General features: G+C 46.2%; 2 protein-coding genes across 2 annotated transcripts; one reads left to right on the forward strand and one right to left on the reverse strand.

Annotated features, from left to right (window-relative positions):
• The first annotated feature begins 8,639 nt into the window (after positions 1–8,639).
• LOC123440570 (probable metal-nicotianamine transporter YSL18) lies at positions 8,640–11,269 on the forward strand. The gene is made up of 7 exons (XM_045117135.1): positions 8,640–8,973; positions 9,088–9,254; positions 9,408–9,505; positions 9,617–9,751; positions 9,866–10,055; positions 10,154–10,812; positions 11,017–11,269. Exons 1-7 carry the CDS (start codon positions 8,640–8,642, stop codon positions 11,267–11,269), a joined length of 1,836 nt encoding a protein of 611 aa, XP_044973070.1.
• Positions 11,270–11,675: 406 nt separating this feature from the next.
• Positions 11,676–18,432, reverse strand: LOC123444992 (SAM50-like protein SPAC17C9.06). Its single transcript, XM_045121902.1, has 4 exons — positions 17,830–18,432; positions 16,185–16,664; positions 12,165–12,680; positions 11,676–12,074 (listed from the first exon to the last, which is right to left on the reverse strand). The coding sequence occupies exons 1-4, from the start codon at positions 18,346–18,348 to the stop codon at positions 11,994–11,996; spliced, it is 1,596 nt and encodes a 531-aa protein (XP_044977837.1). The 5' UTR covers positions 18,349–18,432; the 3' UTR covers positions 11,676–11,993.
• Between the last annotated feature and the right edge of the window lie 7,725 nt (positions 18,433–26,157).

A 26,157-nucleotide genomic window follows, 5' to 3' on the forward strand; every position in this document is an offset into this window, starting at 1 on the left:
GGAGGAGTCCTTCCCCCTTTTCCCACCTCCTGTTTTTTTTTCTTTTCTCTTTGATTTTCTTCCTATGGCGCATAGGGCCTTCTTGGGCTGTCCCACCAGACCACTAAGGGCTGGTGCGCCACCCCCAAGGCCTATGGGCTTCCCCGGGGTGGGTTGTGTTGGGGAACGTCGCATGGGAAACAAAAAATTTCCTACGCGCACGAAGACCTATCATGGTGATGTCCATCTACGAGAGGGGACGAGTGATCTACGTACCCTTGTAGACCGTACAGCAGAAGCGTTAGTAAATGCGGTTGATGTAGTGGAACGTCCTCACGTCCCTCGATCCGCCCCGCGAACAATCCCACGATCTAGTACCGAACGGACGGCACCTCCGCGTTCAGCACACGTACAGCTCGACGATGATCTCGGCCTTCTTGATCCAGCAAGAGAGATGGAGAGGTAGAAGAGTTCTCCGGCAGCGTGACGGCGCTCTGGAGGTTGGTGATGACCTTGTCTCAGCAGGGCTCCGCCCGAGCTCCGGAGAAACGCGATCTAGAGGAATAATCGTGGAGGTATGTGGTCGGGCTGCCGTGGAAAAGTCGTCTCAAATCAGCCCTGAAACCTCCGTATATATAGGTGGGAGGGAGGGGACCTTGCCTTGGGGCTCAAGGATCCCCAAGGGGGTCGGCCGAGCCAAGGGGGGAAGGTCTCCCCCCCCCCCCCAAACCGAGTTGGACTTGGTTTGGTGGGTGGGAGTCCTTCCTTCCCTTCCCACCTCCTCCTTTTTTTTCTTTCTCTTTGATTTTTCTTCCAATGCGCATAGAGCCCCTTTTGGGCTGTCCCACCAGCCCACTAAGGGCTAGTGCACCACTCTCAAGGCCTATGGGCTTCCCCGGGGTGGGTTGCCCCCCCCCCCCGGTGAACTCCCGGAACCCATTCGTCATTCCCGGTACATTCCCGGTAACTCCGAAAACCTTCCGGTAATCAAATGAGGTCATCCTATATATCAGTCTTCGTTTCCGTACCATTCCGGAAACCCTCGTGACGTCCGTGATCTCATCCGAGACTCCGAACAACATTCGGTAACCAACCATATAACTCAAATACGCATAAAACAACGTCGAACCTTAAGTGTGCAGACCTTGCGGGTTCGAGAACTATGTAGACATGACCTGAGAGACTCCTCGGTCAATATCCAATAGCGGGACCTGGATGCCCATATTGGATCCTACATATTCTACGAAGATCTTATCGTTTTGAACCTCAGTGCCAAGGATTCATATAATCCCGTATGTCATTCCCTTTGTCCTTCGGTATGTTACTTGCCCGAGATTCGATCGTCAGTATCCGCATACCTATTTCAATCTCGTTTACCGGCAAGTCTCTTTACTCGTTCCGTAATACAAGATCCCGCAACTTACACTAAGTTACATTGCTTGCAAGGCTTGTGTGTGATGTTGTATTACCGAGTGGGCCCCGAGATACCTCTCCGTCACATGGAGTGACAAATCCCAGTCTTGATCCATACTAACTCAACTAACACCTTCGGAGATACCTGTAGTGCATCTTTATAGTCACCCAGTTACGTTGCGACGTTTGATACACACAAAGTATTCCTCCGGTGTCAGTGAGTTATATGATCTCATGGTCATAGGAACAAATACTTGACACGCAGAAAACAGTAGCAACAAAATGACACGATCAACATGCTATGTCTATTAGTTTGGGTCTAGTCCATCACGTGATTCTCCTAATGACGTGATCCAGTTATCAAGCAACGACACCTTGTTCATAATCAGAAGACACTGACTATCTTTGATCAACTGGCTAGCCAACTAGAGGCTTGCTAGGGACAGTGTTTTGTCTATGTATCCACACATGTAAATGAGTCTTCATTCAATACAATTATAGCATGGATAATAAATGATTATCTTGATACAGGAATTATAATAATAACTATATTTATTATTGCCTCTAGGGCATAATTCCAACAGGTTGCCCCCCCGGTGAACTCCCGGAACCCATTCGTCATTCCCGGTACATTCCCGGTAACTCCAAACACCTTCCGGTAATCAAATGAGGTCATCCTATATATCAATCTTCATTTCCGGACCATTCCGGAAACCCTCATGACGTCCCTGATCTCATCCGGGACTCCGAACAACATTCGGTAACCAACCATATAACTCAAATACGCATAAAACAACGTCGAACCTTAAGTGTGCAGACCCTGCGGGTTCGAGAACTATGTAGACATGACCCGAGAGACTCCTCGGTCAATATCCAATAGCGGGACCTGGATGCCCATATTGGATCCTACATATTCTATGAAGATCTTATCGTTTGAACCTCTGTGCCAAGGATTCATATAATCCCGTATGTCATTCCCTTTGTCCTTCGGTATGTTACTTGCCCGAGATTCGATCGTCAGTATCCGTATACCTATTTCAATCTCGTTTACCGGTAAGTCTCTTTACTCGTTCCTTAATACAAGATCCCGCAACTTACACTAAGTCACATTGCTTGCAAGGCTTGTGTGTGATGTTGTATTACCGAGTGGGCCCCGAGATACCTCTCCGTCACACGGAGTGACAAATCTCAGTCTCGATCCATACTAACTCAACGAACACCTTCGGAGATACCTGTAGAGCATCTTTATAGTCACCCAGTTACGTTGCGACGTTTGATACACACAAAGTATTCCTCCGGTGTTAGTGAGTTATATGATCTCATGGTCATAGGAACAAATACTTGACACGCAGAAAACAGTAGCAATAAAATGACACGATCAACATGCTACGTCTATTAGTTTGGGTCTAGTCCATCACGTGATTCTCCTAATGACGTGATCCAGTTATCAAGCAACAACACCTTGTTCATAATCAGAAGACACTGACTATCTTTGATCAACTGGCTAGCCAACTAGAGGCTTGCTAGGGACAGTGTTTTGTCTATGTATCCACACATGTATATAAGTCTTCATTCAATACAATTATAGCATGGATAATAAACGATTATCTTGATACAGGAATTATAATAATAACTATATTTGTCATTGCCTCTAGGGCATAATTGCAACATGAAGCTTAAGTGCAACCAAACTGACCAACGCTCGCCGAAGAGAACCCATCCATATCGATTGACACCTTTGTCTCAACATGGAAGCATCAAAAGCTAACATTATCATGCGGGAAAGATCCTGTAAGGTACATTTCGACTTCCCGACAATGCCTACCAAAGTTTTCAACGACACGATCACTTGGAGTGAAAGAGGTTTTCTTTGTACATGTCCAGATATGCTTTCATCTTTTGCTAATCTCCCTCCGCTTTGCTCATCTCTGGCAGGTCATCGAAAGTCTACAACAATCTATGTGTTGCACGCGTAGTAGTTGGGATGTTTTTTTTAACGAGAATGCTAACTTCTAGTCGATTGGAAGTTAGCGACAGATCCGCACGCTCTAGATGTCGTTCATTCTGGATCAAACGGTCGTCGCTCATAGTGAACACCAGCTTCAGAGGGAGAAACAGAAAGGGACGGGCAAGGATGAGATTCGAACAGCCGACCTCCGACATGTACACCACCACACTAACCATCCCACGTAGACTTTGTTGTTGTCAAAACAGCCCACGCTATGAATTTAATGCATAGTGGCTCTTTGTCTAAAGATTAAAAATCTGAACGAGTTGCTAATTTTATGGCGTATTTGGTGGGAAGATTTTCAAAGACGCGACGTCCATGATAATTTACATATCTTGGGGTGGATGAGTTGCTGATTACATACCCCGATAACTTTCATGTAAATACATGGTAATACACGCCCATCGTGGCTGATAACTCTCGTGCAAACATCGTGATAACCTTTGATCCAAGAAAAAAGGTGTTGACAAACATACACTGATAACTTTAAAATTGACAAATGATTTTAAAATTTAAAAAGTCACATGGTTTATGGGAGAATGAAGCAACAAGAAATTGACATAGCTCTATTATTATACTTGTCACACCATTTTTCCTAGCGTGTTACAACAAAATGGAACAAAAGGAAATCTACAAAAAATCATGGTTAATTAGTTTATGATGATAATTGTTCCTAAAGAGAGTAGGGTGTTACCCTGCTGGCGAGGAGGATGGACCGCTGAAGCTGCCGACGTGGAGGAGCAAGGCCCATCTCCGTATTCATCGCAAAGAAAAAAGGCCCATCTCCGTATTGATCTCTTCCTCCTTCATCAATCGTTCCTGCAGATCTCGGGATTAGGGTTAATAGTCTATCTGTTTTTACCTTGAAGTTAGAAATATGTACCCATTTCCTTTACACACCCGAACCAAACAAGATTTGATTTTTCCAGTCTGGAGCCATTTATGATTCCCTTTACGTTTACATTATCATTGATTGAAACAAACACCTCCTTAATGTTTTTCAGCGTGGACAACCGCGTATCAGCCATTAAACCCAATTCAAAACAAATGCATTCTTTTTTACTGGTGCACAACGAAACATGATGATACACATTGAAACAAAACAATACCGAACGGGACATTTTGAAACTAGGTAAATTTTGACAACCTAAAAGGTAGTTCGAATCTCAGAGGGATCACGAACGATGGATCCATGCACAGGATATCCCGTGCAGGCCAGATAAACCACTCTCTATATTGCTCCCCTCTGTAGTTTTGTTCCGGGTGTATGAAGGAGGTTCTATATATCCCTGCTTGGACAGACCACTCCAATTAGTGCATCAATAATAGCAACTGTGTAGAAGCCAAACGACGTACTTCCTCCTTCCATCTATATAAGGCCTAAGTTTTGAATCTCTCATACCAAGGCTGTTGCATAAAAAGAGGAGTAAATATTGAAAATAGTACTTGGCCAACCAAATTGCCTGCTAAGATTTTTTGGGTGCCGTGTAGCCCCCTCTATTCCCTTGCTATTAATCCTTCGCATGCAACCTTCTCTCTCCTTTTTTCTGCATGTAGCTCAACAATAACTCCTCCATGCCTTCATGCATTGGGCGCCGAGATAGCGCACGCAACGATCCTGCACCTTGCCACTGCGGCATCTTGTTCAACTTGCGCATGGGCTACATCACGACGACTTTGTTAATCTCCAGTTCATCGGCGTCTTTGGTCTCAGCGTCTGGATCGAAGGTCTCAGCATCCGAGTCGATGATCTTGTCGTCGTCGTTGACTTCGGCGCTGGCGAACGTGAACGCGGCAGCTTCCGAACCGGCCGACGGCGACATGGCCGCGCACGCGCACGCGGACTTAACCTTAGCAGCTTCCTAACCGGCCGACGGCGATATGGCCGTGCACGCGCATGCGCACACGACGGACGCGGAGCTAAGCGTAGCAGCTGGCTCTTCGAAGACATTAGTGGCGAGAACTTGATCCATGATGAAGATAGAAGGCAAAGTGAAAATTGTTAGCCCAGACCAGACGTCGAGTACTTTCCGGCGACGGTAACAACGGACGATGACGAAGAAGAACAAAGCTCGTTGACGAATTCGACGAAGTTCCGTTGCGTCGAGCTGTAACCGCTAGCCGAACTATCGATTGCTGGAGGAGACGCGCACGTATGCGTAACCTAAGCAGGCAGGCTAGCAGGTGGATGGTTTCGCATGCACACGTACGTAGCAACCTGGCTGCTGCCTTGATCGATCGGAACTAGCATCGTCGAGACACACACGCGAGAGCACGAGGATATGATAGCTACGGGAGCGTGTCGCTCCTGAATATTTCTGTATATTGCTTTTATCTGATACAATATTACAGGGATACTTGTACTTATATATAGTAGCTAACCAAGACAACTACTAATCCTATACCTACACGGTGACGGTTCCAAGTCCAAGCCGGATTAGGACTCGTGGTTAATTCCAACAATTGGTGTCAACAAACTTCGGTTGTGTCTATTTGAGAGAGAGAAAAAGGAGATGGTGGAGCTATTGGGCTACAGTGATAGCGACATGTCAGGAGATGTGGACGACCATATAAGTACCTCAGATGTGGTATATTTCTTGGAAGGAAATATAGTGAGTTGGCTATTACAAAAGTTGAAAGTGGTCGCATTATCCTTACGTGAAGAAGAGTATATTGCAGCTGCAACCGCGGTGTTTGAAGGTGTGTGTCTAGGAAGGCTACTCGGTGACCTCACAGGTAAGGAACGAGTGGTGCACAACGTTGACGACAAGTCTACAATTTCTCTGTGGAAGAATCCAGTGCGTCATGATAGACGCACAAACATCGATACGAGGTATCGGTACCTACGGGAGTGCGTGGAAGAAAGCAAGATTGACGTCAACTACATTTGCACTGACGACCAGCTTGCAGATATCCTGACCAATTCACAGGAACGACACGTCCCTGTTTGCAATCAACTCGCGTCAAGTGTGTTTTCTGCCTCGTGTATTACGGCGACTCGATCCGACTAGCTAGACTATCCATCCACCAGCTTGAGTGCTTGCTTGGTATTCCGACGACTTGATCCAAGCTAGCTAGGCTATCCATCCACCAGCTTGAGTGCTTGCTTGCTCTTTGTGGCTGCGGCGTACGAGATCGTCTCGACGGAAAGTACTCGTCGAGTAGGTCCTGTATCCAACAATTGGTATCTAGAGCTTGGTTTATTGGCGTGATCTTCCAAAAGCAATCGAAGGATCATGTCGACCCCCGGCAAGGAGATCGTTGTGGTAGGAGCGGGAGCACCGATGCGGATGGTGGGGGTGTCGCAATTCCCCCGGTTGGATCGAGAGGACTACGCACTATGGGCGATGAACATGAAGGTCGCAATGGAGGGAGCGGAGTTCTGGGAAGCTGTCGACCCCGGCGGCGCCGAGTACGCGAAGGGCGCGGCGAAGTACCGAACGGATCGTCAGGCGTTAACGGCGATCTACTCCGTCATGCCGAAGGATGTGCTGCAGCACCTCGTCGGAAAGAAAACGGCGAAGGAGGCATGGGAGACCATCAAGATCCCGCACCAGGGTCATGACCGTGTCAAGGAAGCACATCTTCAGTCCCTGATGAGAAGCTACGAGTGCCTGAAGATGCAGGAAAGCGAGACGGTCAATCAGTTTGCCTCCCGTCTCAAGACGCTCGTCAACGGCATACCCGGCTACGGTTCAACCTTAGAAGAAGTTGCGATCGTTCGACGATTTTTGCGCGCCGCGCCGGCGCGCTACATCCAGATCGTCACGTCGATCGAGCAATGTCTCGACCTAAAGACTCTCACGGTCGAGGATCTTGTCGGAAGGTTCAAAACCCACGACGAGAGAATTCGTTTCAGTTTCGGCGACACAGAGGCGAGTGAGCACCTGATGCTGACAAAGGCACAATGGATTGCCCTGTCAAAAGAACAGCAGGGCGGATCCACGAGCAACAACAAGAAGAAGGGGAAGGGGAAGCAGCACTCGGCGAGAAAGAACTTCGCCGACTCGGATGACGAGGATGCGCCTGCACCACCGAGGAGGAAGTTTGACATCAGAAAAGTGAGATGTCATAAGTGTGGCCTCCTCGGTCACTTCAAGGCTGACTGCGAGGAAGCACCGAAGCAACAGGCGCTCATGGTTGAGGAAGGAGACGACGGGGATATGATTCTGATGTGCGAACTAGTGGACGAAGATGATCCAGATGATCATGATCTGGACATGAGTCTGGTGAGTGCACCCACATCAGTACACCCAGGCGAAGTCGTGGCACCAGAAGTCCATGACACAAGACGTGATGGTGTGGTCACGCAAGAAGGCGAAGACATGGCGCCTGAAGACCATGACACGGGGCGTGATGGTGTGGTCACGCTAGAAACAGGTGACGTTATGACGCCAGAATACCATAACATAAGGTGTGGCAGTGTGATCACGCTGGAAGACGGCGAAGATGTGTCGCCAGAAGAACACGACGTGGGATGTGACGGAGTTGTCGCGACAGAAGAACATGAAATGCGGCGACCTTCACTTAGCCCACACGAACTTGGCACATACGTGATGTTGGAAAATGCAACTTCGTGTTGTGCGGACATCCTGAGCACGGTCGCATCTATTGCATTAGAAGATCGACCGGACGAGGAGAGCCCATGTGGACAGCATGCCCGAGGAGCTTGATGGCTACGGGAGCGTGTCGCTCCCGAATATTTCTGTGTATTGCTTTTATCTGATACAATATTACAGGGCTACTTGTACGTATATATAGTAGCTAACCAAGACAACTACTAATCCTATACCTACACGGTGACGGTTCCAAGTCCAAGCCTGACTAGAACTCGTGGTTAATTCCAACAAAAATGGCTGTCTTTGAGAATGGAAGGAAATGGCTCTGGTTGAGAAGGAGTAAAGAGGACTCTGTGGAGAAGAAAAGAACCCCTAACGGCTCTCTGCATGCATGCAAATAAATGCTGCATTTTCAACGGGCGCGACCTGCGAGAGGAATTTAAGTGGCAGACGCATCGGTTAGCTCCTTTGGCCTTATATGAATGGAAAAATAAAATTTGAGGTTAGTCCTTATATAGATGGAAGGAGGGAGTAGCCCATATCGGCCGCTCTCTCATATCCTTCATCCATCTTCCATTCCCTACCCAAATAGTCAACTGCATGCATGCATGCATGCATGCACAAGCCGCGCGATCGACACCCTCCTGCTGAGAGGCCGGCCGGCAGTCGGAGGATAATCGATGGAGCCGGTCGGCGACCCGCGGGAGGGGCCGTCGACGGAGCGCGCGTTCGAGGAGCAGACCATCCCGCCATGGACGGAGCAGGTGACGCCGCGCGCCGTGGTGGCGAGCCTGGCGCTGGGCGCGGCCTTCAGCAGCGTCATGATGAACCTCGTGTTCACGTCGGGGATCATCCCCACGCTCAACATCTCCGCCGGCCTTCTCGGCTTCTTCCTCCTCAGGGCGTGGACGCGCCTGCTCGACAAGCTCGGCGTGTCCTACGAGCCCTTCACCCGCCACGAGAACGTCGTCGTCCAGACCTGCGTCGTCGCCTGCGCCAGCATGACCTACAGCGGTACGCCTCGCCTGCCACTCGACGTCGTCCATGATGTGACGAATCTCTATCTGTCTCCTCGACCGGCCGGTGGCATGATTCTGTGCGTGTGTTTGCGCCGTCGTACGTCGTTAGGAGGGTTCGGGTCGTACCTGCTCGCCATGGACCATAGGACGGCGGAGAAGATCAACACCGGCCAGGTCAGCGGCAGAAACGTCAGCGAGCCGACGCTCCCCCGGATGATGGCCTACTACTTTCTCATCAGCTTCGTCGGACTCCTCGCCATTGTTCCCATGAGGAAGGTATATATATATCCCCCTGCCCTACCTACGCGCGCCGCCGATGAGATCATCGTAAAACTTGAACCGTACGTACGCACGTGCCTGCACCTTAAAGCAAGCTCTCTGATGCATTAATTCCTAGTTTCCTGCTGTGCCTTTTAACGTGTACTGTAGACGATGATCATCCGCCACCGGCTGACGTTCCCGAGCGGCTCGGCTACGGCTCACCTCATCAACAGCTTCCATACCCCTAACGGAGCCATGCAAGCAAAGTAAGCACGTACGGGACGACGAACTTCACATGAAACTGCTCCTCATCGGCCATATCAATGCAGCTGGGCTGAGTGATCCGTTGATGCGCCTCTGTTTCTTAATTACCACAGGAAGCAGGTGTCTCTGATGATCCAGTCGTGCCTGGGAAGCTTGTTCATGTCCATCTTCCAATGGTTTTACTCCGGCGGGCCGCTTTGTGGCATGGCCGCCTTCCCTTCATTCGGGCTCGACGCCTTCAATCGCGGGTAATTCATCCATCCATTCCATTCTACAGGTTGCTGCTTGTGTTCGAGTGCCGTACGTCGGAGCTTGAGCAAAAACGTGCCACATTAATCAGCAACGAATTTGCTTCTGTGCAGCTTCTACCTCAACTTGAACGGAACATACATCGGCGTCGGGATGATCAGCCCTTACCTGATAAACGTCTCGATGCTGGTCGGGGCCATCCTCTCCTGGGGGTTCTTGTGGCCGTACATCGAGACCAAAAATGGGAGCTGGTACGCCGCCAATCTCCAGGAAGGCAGCTTGCGTGGCGTCAACGGGTACAAGGTACGTACTACGAGCAACGTTACAGATTACGACGATCGAGGCACGCTGGCTGTAATCGGCAGACATAGGCATGATTTATGTAAATGATTTTCGAGTAGGTGTTTGGCGCCATAGGCATGATTTTGGGCGACGGCATCTTCCAGCTGGTGGTGATCCTGGTGAGGACGCTGCAGACGATGCGGCACCACCAGCTGGAGGCGGCGGAGACGCTGAGGTCCTTCTCGGACGTGAACGCGGTGCCGCGCAACACGCTGAGCTTCGACGACCGGCGTCGGACGCAGGTGTTCCTCCGGGAGCACATCCCGGGCACCCTCGCCATGGCCGGCTACGCGGCGCTGGCGCTGCTGTCGACGGTGGCCATCCCGCACATCTACGGCCAGGTGCGGTACTACCACGTGGCGACGGCGTACGTGTTGGCGCCGCTGCTGGCCTTCTGCAACGCCTACGGCACGGGGGTGGCCGAGACCAACTTCTCGGCGCAGTACAACAAGCTGGTGATCCTGGTGTTCGCGTCGTGGATCGGGCACCGGAACGGCGGGGTGGTGGGGAGCCTCGTCGTCTGCGGTATCGTCTCCTCCGTCGTCTCCACCGCCTCCGACTTCATGTCCGACTTCAAGACCGGGTACCTGACGCTCACCTCGCCGCGCGCGCTCTTCGTGAGCCAGGTCGTCGGCACCGGCATCGGCTGCGTCGTCAACCCGGCCGTCTTCACCGTGTTCCACCGCTTCTACGAGGAGGCAGGGAACACGATCTACCAGGTGCCGCTAGCCAAGATCTACCGGGCCATCGCCGTGATCGGCGTCGGGCACGTGGAGCTGCCCAGGCACTGCCTCAGCATGAGCGTGGGATTCTTCGTGCTGGCGCTGGCGGTGTGCGCGCTGCGGGAGGTGGCCGTGCACTGCAGGTGGCGCGCGCGGAACTTCATACCCAGCGTCACCGGCATGGCCATGTCCTTCCTGCTGGTGCCGGCGGTGGCCATCGACATGTGCTTGGGCAGCCTGGTGCTCTACCTGTGGACAAGGTCCGACAGGGACGGCGCGCAGGTGTTCGGCCCGGTGCTAGCGTCCGGACTCATCTGCGGCGACGGGCTCTTCTCCATCCCCTACGCGCTGCTCGCAAGGTACGACGTCACGCCGCCCATCTGCATCAGGTTCGTCGCCAGGGAGCAGAACGAGAAGCTCGACGCCTACCTGGCCACTGCGCTTGCCAATTAATTTAATTCCCGATCAACCCAACCCTTCCTGTCTGTCCTGTAGATTCTGCCATCATGATACGACGACACGACTTAGTGATAGCATGTAAGTTGGAACTTTTGCGATTGTTGATCGTTTGATGTAGGACCAACGGATTTTCGAGCTTGTCGGCAGTTTTACACAATGATCAACTATGTAGTGCAAATGTACAATACAAAGCTAACAAACAAACAGACTGACCATGAGTATGAGGGCCATCTGTTGGTAGTGAATCAGATGATCAACAGATCAAGGCTGACGTGCATTTAAGCACACAGATATCACTAAATAATTGTAGTTAAGGAAAACTAGTCGGAGAAAGTATCAGTCAAAATGGTCAGAATAAAAAGCATGCATACAAGTAACAGGGCCTCCCAACTCCATGATGTAAAACTCCTGCCAACATAACAACATGTAATATTCTATCCAGTATCAAGCATCACAATTTAAAGCAAGAGCGTAATCTCTACCGAGCCAATAAGACCACTTCAAGACATGGCAACACCGTGAAATCGAATAAACACGAGCCAGCACCCAACACCCTTCCAGTTCCCGATCATACCACGAGAAGTCAAATATATCAGATGATGGATCGAATAGTCTCCTACTTGTTACACAGCTGACTCAGCGGCGAAGAGAAATGGTTCGGTGCAAAAGGACGCAGTATTCTTCAACAAGTCAAAAATGTTGCTCCACTTTCTAACATCTACTCCAAGGAGAAGCTGAACTGAATTCCACTCTTTCCATGATCATGCTCATGTTTCTTCAAAATATGGCAGTAATTTAGCTGGAACAATGAAAGCCCAATATAGCATGGATTAGTCACCCAACAAACACCAAGGGTTGCATAGTGAAAGATTGAGGTCTCAAAATATACCTCCATCCGGAAAAGTGAGGTTGGAAAGACAATGCCAACACCAGCCGAGCTTCTGAACGTGCGCCGGAACTCAGGGAATGAGAAATTCTTAAACTCACCCTCAGACAACTTGGCAAGATTTCCAGCACAAAGAAATGCATGACCATGAATTCCATTATCTCTTAACAGCTTTAGGGGCAAATCAAAGGATAGATCAGCAAATGCAGAAATAGCAAGATCGCCTCCCAAGTAGTCCCTCCCTGTAGAGGCAGCAGCATCGACCGTAACTGACTTGCCTGGGACAGATCTCCGTGGTTCGGATGGGCCAACTCCTCTTGTTTTGAAACCCAACAGAGATGATAGCCCACCAAGGCTGCATACAGGGGAAGAAAGACCTCCAAGGTAAAATCTAGCAGGGACAGGTGAAGACAATTCCATAAATCCTCTGCTCAAAGGTAGAATCACCCCTGCTGATATCCCAACATTAAGGGCAGCATTGCAAAAACCGAATGGAACAGCGCCGCGAACATCAAACTCCTGCAGCAAAGAAAACAGTGATGTTTGGTGAGAAAATATTCACAAGACATACTTCTATCTGGAAACTCATTTGACAAAATTACAAACTTCTAGGTTTCCATCCTTTTCGGATGCTTCCTTCCGCCTCATTCAATTTAGAAGATACTATCTATAACAAAGCCTTGAGGAAAGGGTATTGTGCCAACAGGCATGTTCCTCATAGTGGATAGTACGAGTCAAGGAGGTGATATGTAGATGTCGAGTTGATTGGTCTGAGTTGGAGCACAAGCGCTCTTTGCTACCCATATTCAAATGTGCTGTAGCATTGCATTACAAGGATCAGTTCCACTACTTCCACACCTATCACAACCGTAAAATTTATATGGCTTTGATTAAGGTCGGCCATAAGATCGCCAACTTTCTCTGGAACTTCGAATAAGGTGATATTCGCCTTTATGATGAAAAATAGTTATGACGCACAACCCCAAGGGCCACGACCCAAAACCAACAAAAGAGAATGAAAGAAATGACCAGGACTGTTGTGGACCTTGATTAGCAATGGATAACTGCGTGCTGAAGATAGCCAGCATGGCTACAGGTGACTGGGTAGACAAAGGTTTTCGAAGATTCGCAATGGATAATACCGTGCTGAAGACACGGGTGACTGGTCCGACCACTTTGGGTAGACATAGTTTGAAACTAGAATAACTTTGAGCGAATAGATTGTCTGTTATTGCCTGTCTAAAACGTTGATAAATACATGCCACCTTTATATAGTGGATGATCAGACCCTTAACCTCTCGTAAGTCCTAATAGGACAATAGAATTAGACTTATTAGATCTTTCCATATTGAAGTGAACTCTTTCCTAATCATATTAACTCTCCTTTCCAGTCCAAGTCCTTGAGAAACATGTGACCATCGCCTGCAATACAAGCACCTGGCCTTCTTTCTGGCGAGCCAGTCATAATGAAACTGGTGCTTCTTTGATGAACTGTACTAACATCCACAGCAGAGACACAACACTGAACTCTTAACAGAGATATAAAGAATCGAAGAACCTACACCCTAGGTATAGCTCTTCACTATATACAACTTTCATGACAATACTCACCAATTATTATAATAAATAATCTCATGGACAACAGGGTAAGTGGCAATCCGTATGGTAAGCAGAACAGAGTGATGCAAGTTTTGGATGTTCACCACTCAAGTGAAAAGAACAAAAGGAGCTCCTATCAAGAAAATCTCAAATCACATTGTGCATGGTAAACAGAACTCGTCAATAAACAGTGAGCACTACAACAAATGAGCAATAATTATTCTATATCCTAACAAGGATAGTAATTAATTATCTTCCCAAATCGAAACAAAACTTATCAAGCAAACTGGGTAACGTAAAGTCGGACCAAATGTCTCCAAACACACTTTGGTTCGCACAACCAAAAAGTTATTCTGAGGGTCTACAGGAAGATAAAAAAATAAGGGATTGTATCAAGAACTATATACAAATGAATAGGAAAAAGGGCTCGAATAGAAAAATAGAATCAGACTCAAGTTCCGAAGTAATTTCACATAACAGAAAAATGGACTCAGGTTCAAGTTCCGAAGTAATTACACATAGAAATTCAAAAAGAAATCGATACGATCCACGACATAGTCCATATTGGATTCCCAAATTTATTAAAGAAAAAAGGAGCAATCGAAGAATTAGAAAAAGATATACAAAAGGAAATTAACTCTGTAAACCAGAGATTTAATATTTCTATCGAAAAAGTTAAAGAACCTTATAGACAGCCTAACATTCTTGCAGAATATATAGCTTTCCAATTAAAAAATAGAGTTTCATTCCAAAAGGTAATGAAAAAAGGCATTGAATTAACTAAAAAAACAGATATAAGGGGAGTAAAAGTAAAAATTGCGGGTCGTCTCGGAGGAGAAGAAATTGATGATGGAAAAAATGGCAATAATTTAGGTACCTAGAATCTCTAATGCATAATTTTTGTAACCTATATATGCATTGATTTCTAATGCATTACTCAACATAAGTCATCCATGATAGATAAAAAATATGAACTGAACACTGATTTATCCAACCGTGAGTAGATACCAGAAACCTCAAATACTTCTAATTGCTGCATATTGACACTGGTAAGGTTATCTGAAGCCAGTCATCAAACCATGATGGGTACTGCCCAAAGCAAAATCAGCAATGCTTAATTGGTACGTATATATAATGCAGTTATCTTTGGCTAATTGCGCGGGGGGGGGGGGGGGGGGGGGGGGGGGATAGGACCCGGGAAAGCCAGGCCATGGTCGTAACTCCGGAATCCTGATGCCAATGGTAGCCTTTGTTTAACATTGCTTATCATGTCCGTCCTAGGTTGGCCTGGGGCTCGGCCCAACCTTGGCTCCACCACCAGGTGGCGAGTACTCAGCTGCTCTTGGCAGTCATTGTATAGTTGACTAATTTGATGGCTCAAGTGCTAATAATTTGACCGGATGGTTATGTTCTCTATTGGAATGTGAAGCTATACGTGTGAGAAAGAATAATATGACTTCCGATGGCTTAATTTCAAATAATATGACCTCGGATGGTTGGTTATGTTCTCTATTGCGATGTGAAGTTATAAGTGTGAGGGAGAATTTGAAAGTTGTCTTCAGGGTCCATTAGAACATTCCTTCCAAATAGTTAAATGTCAAATTATTCAGTTAAGATCATGCTAAGTTTTGATATCTATATCTTACTGAACTTCCAGTTATTTTCCACTGGAAATCTCCCCCAAACAAGTCACTCACAAAACATTGAGAGTTTTTGGTAAGATGATCAATTCTACATTTTCACTGCCAAACGGAATTTATTAAAACCAAAGAGAACAGATGCTACTTGCATTAAATACTGGGGCCTTGCACAGTCACTCTTTTGCACATCCATCTTCCTATGGGTTCAAAGGGAATTACTTATTCCTTGTGGTAAGGGTCTCCATCACTCTTGGATTATTCGATCTAACAGTATACTCTAATGAAATGGTAATGCTGGTACAAAGTATAAAGCACATTCATGGATTTGGCGCATTGGTGAAAAAACAAAATCTGAACTATGCGCTTAGGTGATATAATCGGTAGGCAGTGGCAAAACACACAATTAACATCTAGGCTTCTTTTTCTTGATTTAATTCACAGGTTACTTAACAGTGCAGCTACTAAAAAGCAGATAAACAGTAGGTAGTGAATGTTTGACATATTAAAAAGGGCAGCCTGGTGCACATAGCTCCCGCTTGCGCAGGGTCCGGGGAAGGGTCCGACCACTTTGGGTCTTTTGTATGCAACCTTTCCCTGCATTTCTGCAAGAGGCTATTTCCAGGACTCGAGCCCGTAACCTCATGGTCTCAAGGCAACAGCTTACCGCTGCGCCAATGCTCCCCTTCAATGTTCGACATTTTAGAAAGCAAAAAATGCAATGAAGGTAAAGTAGGCATAAACTTTGCATGGAAGATTAACCACGAGAAGTTGGTTGCATAAGAACCTGGCGGAAGAATCTTAGTCCATTTTTCCATAGACCACCAACTTGAGAAGTTGAGACAAATGCATATCCTTTTGTTGGCCGGAATTCCGAATCTCTTTTATCTATTTTATATGCATAACTCAGTGCAGAAAGCAGATTATGTCCTAACTGCCTCCTTATGGATTCTGATGCCATTTGTGAGGGATCAGTTAAGGCACGCCATGCCAGATCGTAAGACAAGTTATGGCGCCAGGTTGAAAGCAAACCAAACTTAAGGCCAAGACGACGCTCCTTGTATGATGAAAACTTCAGCCAATCTTCGGAAAGGATTGATGCCCGAGCCGTCAAAGGTGTTGGTATTGATTTCAATCTTGGCAGGTACACTCCAATCTCTATCCTTGATGACTGATCCCAACCATATTCCCCTGAAACATCCCACATGTCCCCGTAACCAAATAGGTTCTTCAACATGAACCATCCTTCAACTGGCCATGATATTGCCTGAATATAATATAAGCATCATTCCAAGAAACATTTCAGATACTGAATGCAGTTAAAAAAGAAAGCACGTATTACTCAAGACCTCCAATGCAATCTTCTGCTCTTATGTTGTTAACACTAAGCGTATACTAGACATAAGAATGGCGTCACATAACAAACCAATTTACCTATTTTACCCAAATAATAGGATGTTTGCATGGTTCTGTTTTCTGACTAGAATGGCGTCACATAATACGATGTACTCCCTCTGTCTCGGTGCATTAGGCATTTTAGGAGGTGCACTGCAACCTAGGCACGCATAGATTGGGTAGGAGAAGAAAATTAAATTGCAGAGAAAGCCAATCACATCATTCTTTCTCAACTGAAAACGTGCTATTAATTAGAATACCTCTTGAAATCCAAAAAGTGTGCCGCATAAATTGCATGCATTGGTCCTTCAATTAATAGATGTGGTCTAATTAATATGCATGCAACTAGTACTACTCTAATGTGCCTTAGTGTTTTGGGATTATTTGATTTTCGTAAGATGCCTAATGCACCGAGACGGAGGAAGTATTTATTATGCTGTAGGTCAACCGTCCAAAATATATGTTTCCTTATCAACAATAGTCAACTGGTTTTCTTGGATAAGAGAAGTTTCACAGTTGTATGCTTCACTCAAGATAATAAAATGGTAGTCAATTAAGTGTTGTCAAACGGCGATAAAGGATTGAGTGTCGCCGCACTGCCAAATGGTTGTGTTTGATAATCTATACAATCCTACATAATTATTAGGATAAATATATGTATTCATTCCAGAGGACATATGCTAACTCAGATGATAAACGAACGCACCAAAGCAACCAAAGTAAGACTCCAAGCATTAAATTTTTCCTATTCATACACCAAATAACAGCACATGACTACTGATTAGTGTTACCTCTAACTCTACCAACAGTCAGGTAATGTAGCTAAAAAGTGGCCACTTTGGGCATCCTTGGTTTAGAACATGCCAGCAATGCAATAATTAAACTACACACATAGTAGCAGTACCGAATCCAAAGCATAGCATCACTTTGTTGTAGTGCTTAATTCAGCACCACTTCATCTGACCAACACATCACCAACGGAGGAAATAACAAATTGAGGGCACTCGCGTTGCAATTTTACAGAGATCGATCTTCACCTCTTTCTTGGGGAAGAAGAAGATGCCACGATTGTAGGGTCTGGCCGCCTCCACGACTTGGATGATGACGTTCGCGGTACCGGGGAACTCCGGCGGGCCGGCGTCGAGGGTGATGGAGACGGAGTCGAACACGTCGAGGCGGCGCAGCAGCGCGGTGGCATGGCTGGAGGCGCGCAGCAGGCCCTGCACGGTGCCGGCAGAGCGGAGCAGGTCGGCGACCTCCGCCTCGATGAGGGAGCCGCGGGTCTTGAAATTACCCCTGACGGTGACGTTGTGGACGCGGATGCCGACGGGCTCGGTGGAGAGGCGACGGAAGAGGGCATCCACCTTCTCCTTGTACGCCGCTCGCGCCGCCGACCCGTCCAGCTCCTCTGCATCGTCCTCCTCCTCCTCGTCGAAGTCGACCTCATTGTCCTCGCCACGGTCCGGCTGGTAGGGATCCTTGCGGGGCTCGTACGAAGGCTCGTGGGGAGCTGGGTTCGGGGCTTGCTCGGCGGTGGAATCCGCGGCGATCGCCATGGCTGGGGTTTCTTCTGGCGAAAAGTGGAAATGGAGGGTCTGTTTGGTTGGAGACTAATTTTGCCAACCCAAAGTGTGGCAAGCCATCAAAATGTAGCAAGCCACAAAGTGTGGCTGAAAAAACGAATGCCAAACTTTGGCAAAAGTTGGCAAAATTTTTGACTCTATGACAAATGAGTCATAGGGACAATAAAGTGTGGCAAAAACCAAATATATGCCAACTAAACTATGGCTGTCAAATTTTGGCTTGGCAAAGTGTGGCTGTGAACCAAACAGGCCCGGAATCTCGCACAAGGTGTGGCGAGGGTTTAGAAGCCTATGTGTCTACTGGGCCCTCTATTCCAGTACGAACTGGGCCTTAAACTCGCGAAAAAAGTTAGCTTTCCCTTTGGACAAAAACAAAACAAACCGGCATTTTCTATTCGGTACTTCAATAAAACTAGTTGGGTGCCCGTGCGTTGCCACGGTCTAGATTATTTTTATATGCAATAAGCTTTATGACATGTGCATAACGCACTGTTTATATAAATGTGATAACCTCTAAGAGATGTGCATAAGATTTAAGATTGCAACCCAACATCGCTTTAGAAACCATCACACATTCCTCCAATTTTCCTCCTCCAATACAAATGCTTCCTTCTCAAATGCCCAAACATGAACAACACAAGGCATTGTCTTTGTCCGCTCATGTTTTCATTCTATCTATGCAGAAGCCATCTACTCCTCCGACCTACCCATGACCTTGGAACCAAGTCCCTCCTCCTTTGGTCCGCAGTCCCTCCGAGATGCTACTCGGACAACAACTTTTCTAGTGTCGCCTCGATTGTCGATGGCACCAGCTTGGTCTGCATGGTCCCAACCAAGCTGATCGGTACCGCCATGACTGCACGGATGGAGTTTCTGTCTTTTGTTCACCCCCCCAATAACATACTTGAGTTACAATTTTATTTTTAAATATAAATGCACACAATAATAGAATAGTACAACTAACTGACTTTTTTGTTGGCACAAATCGATACAAATTCAGACCCAAGTTGTAGCCTCATAATCATTGCTGGGCTCCAAACTCACTACTGAGGAACATGTCGCCACTCTTGCCAACCACGGGTGGACTAAAGATTTAGAAAACAAGTAAAGCTTTTATGGCCTAGGAAGATGAATTAAGTTGGGGAGAAGATGGTATAGTTTAAAGCACAATGAGAAGGGATCATACCTTGCCATCATATTAATTATTGAGCATAACTTGATTTGCAAGTAGTTTCAATAAAATGAAGGTGTTGCTCATGCTTTATCTCACTATGGTAGACATTCACACTCTTCTAGGTCCCTTCAAAACGAACTCTTCAAACATTAAATTAGTCAAAAGGAGCAAACGTCTGATTCTCGACAAGAATGTATAGCAAAATGGTCTACCAATGCTAGGATATTGAACAAGTTCATGACAATTATAATTGAACTATTCAACGTTATTAAATCTCTTTTGTGACAACTGCACCAATAGTAACTATGGCATAAAAACAGGAATGTGCATGCCAATTTGTTAGGAATATGCATGCCAGTAGAGGTAACTAAAATACTACAACAAAAAATATATTCTTGTGAGCAAAAACTCATGCATGCTACCACATCAAATTCTTTTAGCGAGATAGTACTTGCCCAAAATTTAAAGATGTGTGTTCTCCCGTTTCCCAAAAGATATCCACAGCTCCCACCTGGAAAAAAAATTCCTACAGACGTGGGAAATGGCGAAATGCATTTGTATCCTAGATGCGGATCCACTTTAGAATATATGCCGACATGCCAAAGAAACCAATTGTTTTCTCCTAGCTGAAGATTTGGCTACCAATAAAAGTAGTGTCCTGCACATGAGGTACACGTATATCGATGGAGTAAAGAAGCTTGTAAAGCTAACTGAAAAATCAAAATCTAAGAGCAGTTACCACTCACCATGCACTCAGTAAACTCTAATTCATAGGGTATAAGTACTAAACATCCTTCTTTGAGGAAGAGTCCTTGGTGGTCAAGTGTTCTCAAGTACCATCTTCAAATTAAAACTATTGTCAAGTTGAGAGGACACCGAAACCGAGTTGCAAATAGAATTATTGAGAAACAAAACATACCTCTGACAGTCTGCTCACAAAATAATATAATATTTTATAAATTGTCAAGCAAGAAAGATTCTGCATGGAACCAGATGGTTGGTCCATGCAGAGCACTCAATGTGGAGAACAATATGCACATCTGAGTGCTAAATGAAGAACATAAAGAGGACAAGCCTGGCAATGATGAAAAGAACATAAGAAAAAATAATGAAAGAGTTACGATTGTAACTAAATAATCAACATCACGTATAGAAGCGTGGTAAACATTAGCAAATGATGATTATGGAATATAACTATAGTGAGTAAGTAACTGTGGCACAGAAAATTGTTAAATAACTATGAATTGTCTGAAAAGTTCTAGACAGAACAAAGAAAAATGCATACCTTCTCTATTTTGAAATTTCAATGTCCCATCACCAAATAAGATATTCATATAGTATTTTTTTCTCAATAGGAAACGGTGAGAAATAAATCTATAATTCAAGAATAGATATTTTACACTGTTGCACGGAGTTGTTTGGTTCACTAAATCTGCTATGCATGATCTCTATGAGAAACAACTCCTAAGGTTAATTAAATTCCTTATGCTAAATTTTTGTAGCTGTGCTATCTCCTATGAATTTGGAAGCTAGAAAAGAAAATCACAGATCCCAATTATGTAACTGCAAATTCCGTCAATTCGTATACTACAAGTTTTAATCATGACTGTCTCAGGCAATGTAATATAGTGGAAAACAGAATAAAAATGTTAAACAGGAGAGAAGACAAATGCACCGGATATTCCGCAATTTAGGTAATATTGTGGTAGACAAAAGATGGATCGTGGCAGCCATTTGAAGCCCGTACAATCGTTATAATGTGCAGGAGCACCATATTCCCTTAATCCCCTTGGATTGCAGTGCAAAAAGCTATCCCCTAGGCTTGGAACACAAAAAGCAAGACTAATTCAGTTTCAAATGCAAACTTCACCAAACAAACAGAAAAGTATGCATATCATCAACATAGTATAAGGATCCACTACAACAATGGAAATACAGAAGTACACGCCGCAGTGAGGGGCCAGGATGCCATCAACACTACAGCCGTAAAGCATGCCATGCAGCTCACCTTTGACAAACACATGCTCACAATATGCCACACATTCCCATCAGATACATCACGGAATCAAGGGGAACCTCTTTGGTCACCATATTTCTGCTTACAATTTCCCCAAAATTTAAAACTCACCATATTTCTGCACCATTTCCCCCAAATTTAAAACTCAAATCGCAGACAAAAAGGCTCACAAGTCACAACGCATGAAGAGCTAAATTCTACTCAGAAGCAAGACCCATAACCTTGAGATTGTGAGGCCTTAAGAAGCAGAGGTCAGCACCGGTGACGCAGCTGGAGTTGATGGCCAAATTGACCCCTCCGGTGACCGCGGCGGCACCCATCTATGTGGCATTCCGACGAGCAACATGTACAGCCTGCCGAGCGCGTACTTTTCCTGCTCCTCCTCGATCTCCGTCACTACGGCTCACGACCTCTCCTCTTCCTCCTCCTTGACATCCGCCATAGCTCGGACCACACCGACCTCCCACCCCATCGTTGCATTCTCCAGCGCACACCTCCTCCCATGTGACCGCTTCTGTGGTGGTCTTCATCTCTAGTGATGGCGAGCCATTGAGTAGATCAGGTTTCAGGCCTCCGCCATATCCTTAGAAAGAGGGCGGGGTGTAACAGCGGCGACGAAAGCATGTGTTTGCCCATGAACTGCGTGAAACAAACGAAGGGCAAAGTCGGAACCTGGCACGCGCTCCCGCAGTAAGCTACTCAACAAACCGAGCACTTCCTCAAGTTACCGAAGGCAAAGCACTGGTTGCAGCTCGATCCAACTGAGATCTTGTTGGACGTAGAAGCATAGGGTTCTTGGCGAGTGAAGTGCATCCTAGATCCTGAACTATTCCAAAGGTGTCATGTAGGTCCTTAAACTATGAAAAGTGTCATCTAGGTCCTGAAAATCCTTGAAGTGCAATAACTATGTATATATGTGACACCTCTGAAATAGTTGAAGAGCCTACGTGATACTTTTAAAATAGTTTGTGCACCTAGATGACACAGATATTGCATGTTGAGGACCTAGATGACGATTTTCATAGTTTGAGGACCTACGTGACACCTCTAAAATAGTTCGAGGACCTATGATGCACTTCACTCGTAGCAAATAATCACGTCCCTTTTTTGAAAAAAATATACAACTTTTGACACACACACACAAAATACACGATAAAATGATTAAAAGCAGATCAAACAAACAGCATGCAAGGTTAGAAGCTGCGTGCAACACCAACTGAGACGGTTGTAAGAAGTTGTGCCTAGTGTCTACTGGCATTATTTATACCTTTGTTATTCGGTGAGTAATGTGAAGCATGACATTTGTTCCTTCAGCGTGAATGCACAACGATGTGTGGAATCCGCAGTTCCCTCTTTTGTGCCCTTATTTTCTTGATCAATTCCTCGAAAGATTGAGGTATATAGTGGTACTCGTGGAACATGAGCCCTTTACTCCTACATATGTTCAGGAAGAGATGACATTAGAATTAACAATTACACATATATTCAATGCAGTAAATATTGATCAGGTGCAACTGTGTCCGGGAGGTAACCAATAAGGAAAACATACATAGCACTCGCGAGGATTGCAGTAGGTGATAAGATGATCAGCAATGGTGAAGGGACGCACAGAGGGGCGGATCCTCTCCTTGTTGTCATGTATTTGGCAGGAGTCTGCCAATCGCTTGGAGAAACCAGTCCCCAGCGACATCACCAGAATGGGGTACTATGTGGTAGAGTGAAGTAAATGGAGTTGCTTCTCAAAGAAGAAGATCGCTGGCTGAAACAGAGAGGCATCGGTCGCGGCTGAGAAAAAGCGCGTGGTCACCTATGCTCTTCACAGGGATAAGCTTACATGGATGGCTATTGAGATCCACTACATAGAGCCTGTAGAATATTCATCGCGACCAGTCCAATGCATCCCATTCTGAGCCATTTGCATAATGAGTTGGCTGCCGGACGGCGAGTAGCATCCTTCACCAGACTCCACGAGGTAAAAAACACAGAGGTTGATGTGAGCAGAATGTGGAGCGTCAGCAATCAACACAGAGTTCTCTAACGGTCCTTCTCGTCTCAGAGGGTATAGTTGCACGATCTCACTCGAACTAGACGGGGTGGCATAGAGCCTTCATTGGAAGGGCAAGGCGCAGCGAACATTGAGTCCGTTGTGGAGGACCTTCCAATTTGGCGAGCCCGGGTCGGCGGCGAGCACCACATTCGTGTGGGGGAACCAGACCACCACGGCGACAGAGTCTGCGGAGGATGCGCTGCTGCACACCGCGGCGTTCATGTCCATCATGTACGCCTTGTGCCTCACCACCTGGCAGCACATGGTGACGAGGGGCGGGAAGTCTACTGCGTCGTGCGTGAACGGGTGCAGCACGCGAACCGCGGTCGTGAGCTTGTGCATGAGGATGACGAGGCCGTCGGTGGAGCCGACGATTCTGTGCCGCCGGAGCTCCGGCAAGGGGACGCGAAGGCGCCTGGCCGTGCACGTCTGGAAGAAGACGATCTCGCAGGCGTCGTCTAGGCGGACGACGTCTCTGTTGCAGAGCGATTCTGTGCCGCCGGAGCTCCGGCAAGGGGACGCGGAGGCGCCTGGCCATGCGCGTGTGGAAGAAGACGATCTCGCAGGCGTCGTCTAGGCGGACGGCGTCTCTGTCACAGAGCGATTCTGTGCCGCCGGAGCTCCGGCAAGGGGACGCGGAGGCGCCTGGCCGTGCGCGTGTGGAAGAAGACTATCTCGCACGCGTCGTCTGGGTGGACGGCGTCTCTGTCACAGAGCGCGATCCAACTGCGCGGGCGGCCGGAGCGGCGGCGGTGGATGTAGTAGGAAGGAGAGATGGGAAGGGTGGGCACGTAGTGGTTTGGGTTTGGGGGAGGGAGCGAGGAGGTGGAGAACGTGTGGTTCTTCCTTTTTTTGCTGGCAATTGAACGTGGGCCTTTTTCTAGTGGGTTTTTTCTGCACGGAGTCGTGTACGAATAAAGGTACAAGGGGTACAGGTTTTGTCCTGGATGAACCGGTTTGGTTTAAGGAGGGATGAAAAAAAATCGATTGGTTTAAGGAGGGATAGAAAAAAATCGATGGAACTGTGCTGGTACCGACGGGGATCTAGCATGGTCGAACCATCACGACAGACGTATCCCCCTTTAATAGTAGAGATAACTAAATAAGGAGTATTCCTTTCAAAAATCATTCTTATTTTATGAGGTTGAGACAACTGGTGTACTATATGTGTGTCAGTTACCACAATCATAAGGTTTCCTTTTTTTCTAGATTCATATTTTTAAAATGTTTTATTTCTTAAATTCAAAATGTTTTATTTCTTAAACCGCTCGTCCAAATCTCAAACCGTTTTGACCGTTGGATTTCTCGTGCTGAGATCTTCAAACTAGTTGCACGTTAATAGATTTTAACAAAATTTAATTTTTTAAAACAAAAAAAACGGACGGAAAAACCGTGGCTCTTGCAAGAAACATGTTTTTTTTCATTTTCGATAGGCACGATCGTGCCTCTTGCGAAACCAAAATCGTATCTCTCGCGAAAGAGAGAAAAACACATATTTCCCCTTCTGAGAGGCACGGCCGTGCCTCTCACGAAAGCAAAACCATGCCTCTTATAAAAGAAAAAAAACACGTATTTTTTTTTCTTATCGAGAGGCACGGTCCGTGAAATCAAAATTGTGTCTCTCGTGAAAAAAATGTGTTTTTTACGTTTCTGAGCTCGCGAAAGCAGTTCCGTGCCTCTCGAGAAAGGAAAAAACGAAAACACATTTTTTCATTTTCGAGAGGCACGGTCGTACTTCTCGCGGAAGCAAATCCGTGCCTCTCATGCAAGAAAAACAATGCTTCTAGAAAAGAAAGAAATATGCTTTTTTGCGTATTATTTTTTATTTTTTCATCAAAAACTAAGAAATACCGGTGAAAAATTAGAACACCGAAAAATTAAAAAACAATCTACCTAAAAAATCAAAAACACGTAATTTACAAAAAAAGAAAAAAAAATCGAAGGAAACGTTTATACCGAGACACGTGACGATGACAGAACGTGTCAAGTAAAAGACTCTTAAATGAGGTTCATCAATTAGTTGTACTCACGCTTCAGAGGGTGCTTGGATACGTTTTAGTCTTATGACTAAATGTAATGAGACTAAAACTTGCTAGCCTCACCCATGCTTGGATCCAAATACTAAAGAGCCTAAAATCGAGTTAATGAGATTTTATTATCCTCCAAACCCCCCAATCCAGAACTTGTCTCAAGAGTTAAATAAGGAGAGAGAGGACTAATGCACATTTTAGTAGGGTGAAAGTGCGTTATTTCGACTAGAGGGGGGGTGAATAGGAGATTTTTAGAATTTCATCACTGAGGAAATTCCTTTTGAGGAAATTCCTCACTGATGACTAACTTACAGCGGAAATAGTAAAGGATCAGAAGTGCAAAGTTTCACAACAACAGTTTTTCACAATGAAGAATGTGAAAACAGATTGCACAGTGAGCAGGCACACAGAATACAGATGAGAAATGACTAACGTGAAGAATTTGGGGCTGAGGAAATTCGGAGAATGTCTTGAGCAAATTCTTCAAACAGTCACAGTGAAAGTCATCAACACA

This window comes from Hordeum vulgare, chromosome 3H, assembly GCF_904849725.1.
Source record: "Hordeum vulgare subsp. vulgare chromosome 3H, MorexV3_pseudomolecules_assembly, whole genome shotgun sequence".
Classification (NCBI taxonomy): domain Eukaryota; kingdom Viridiplantae; phylum Streptophyta; class Magnoliopsida; order Poales; family Poaceae; genus Hordeum; species Hordeum vulgare.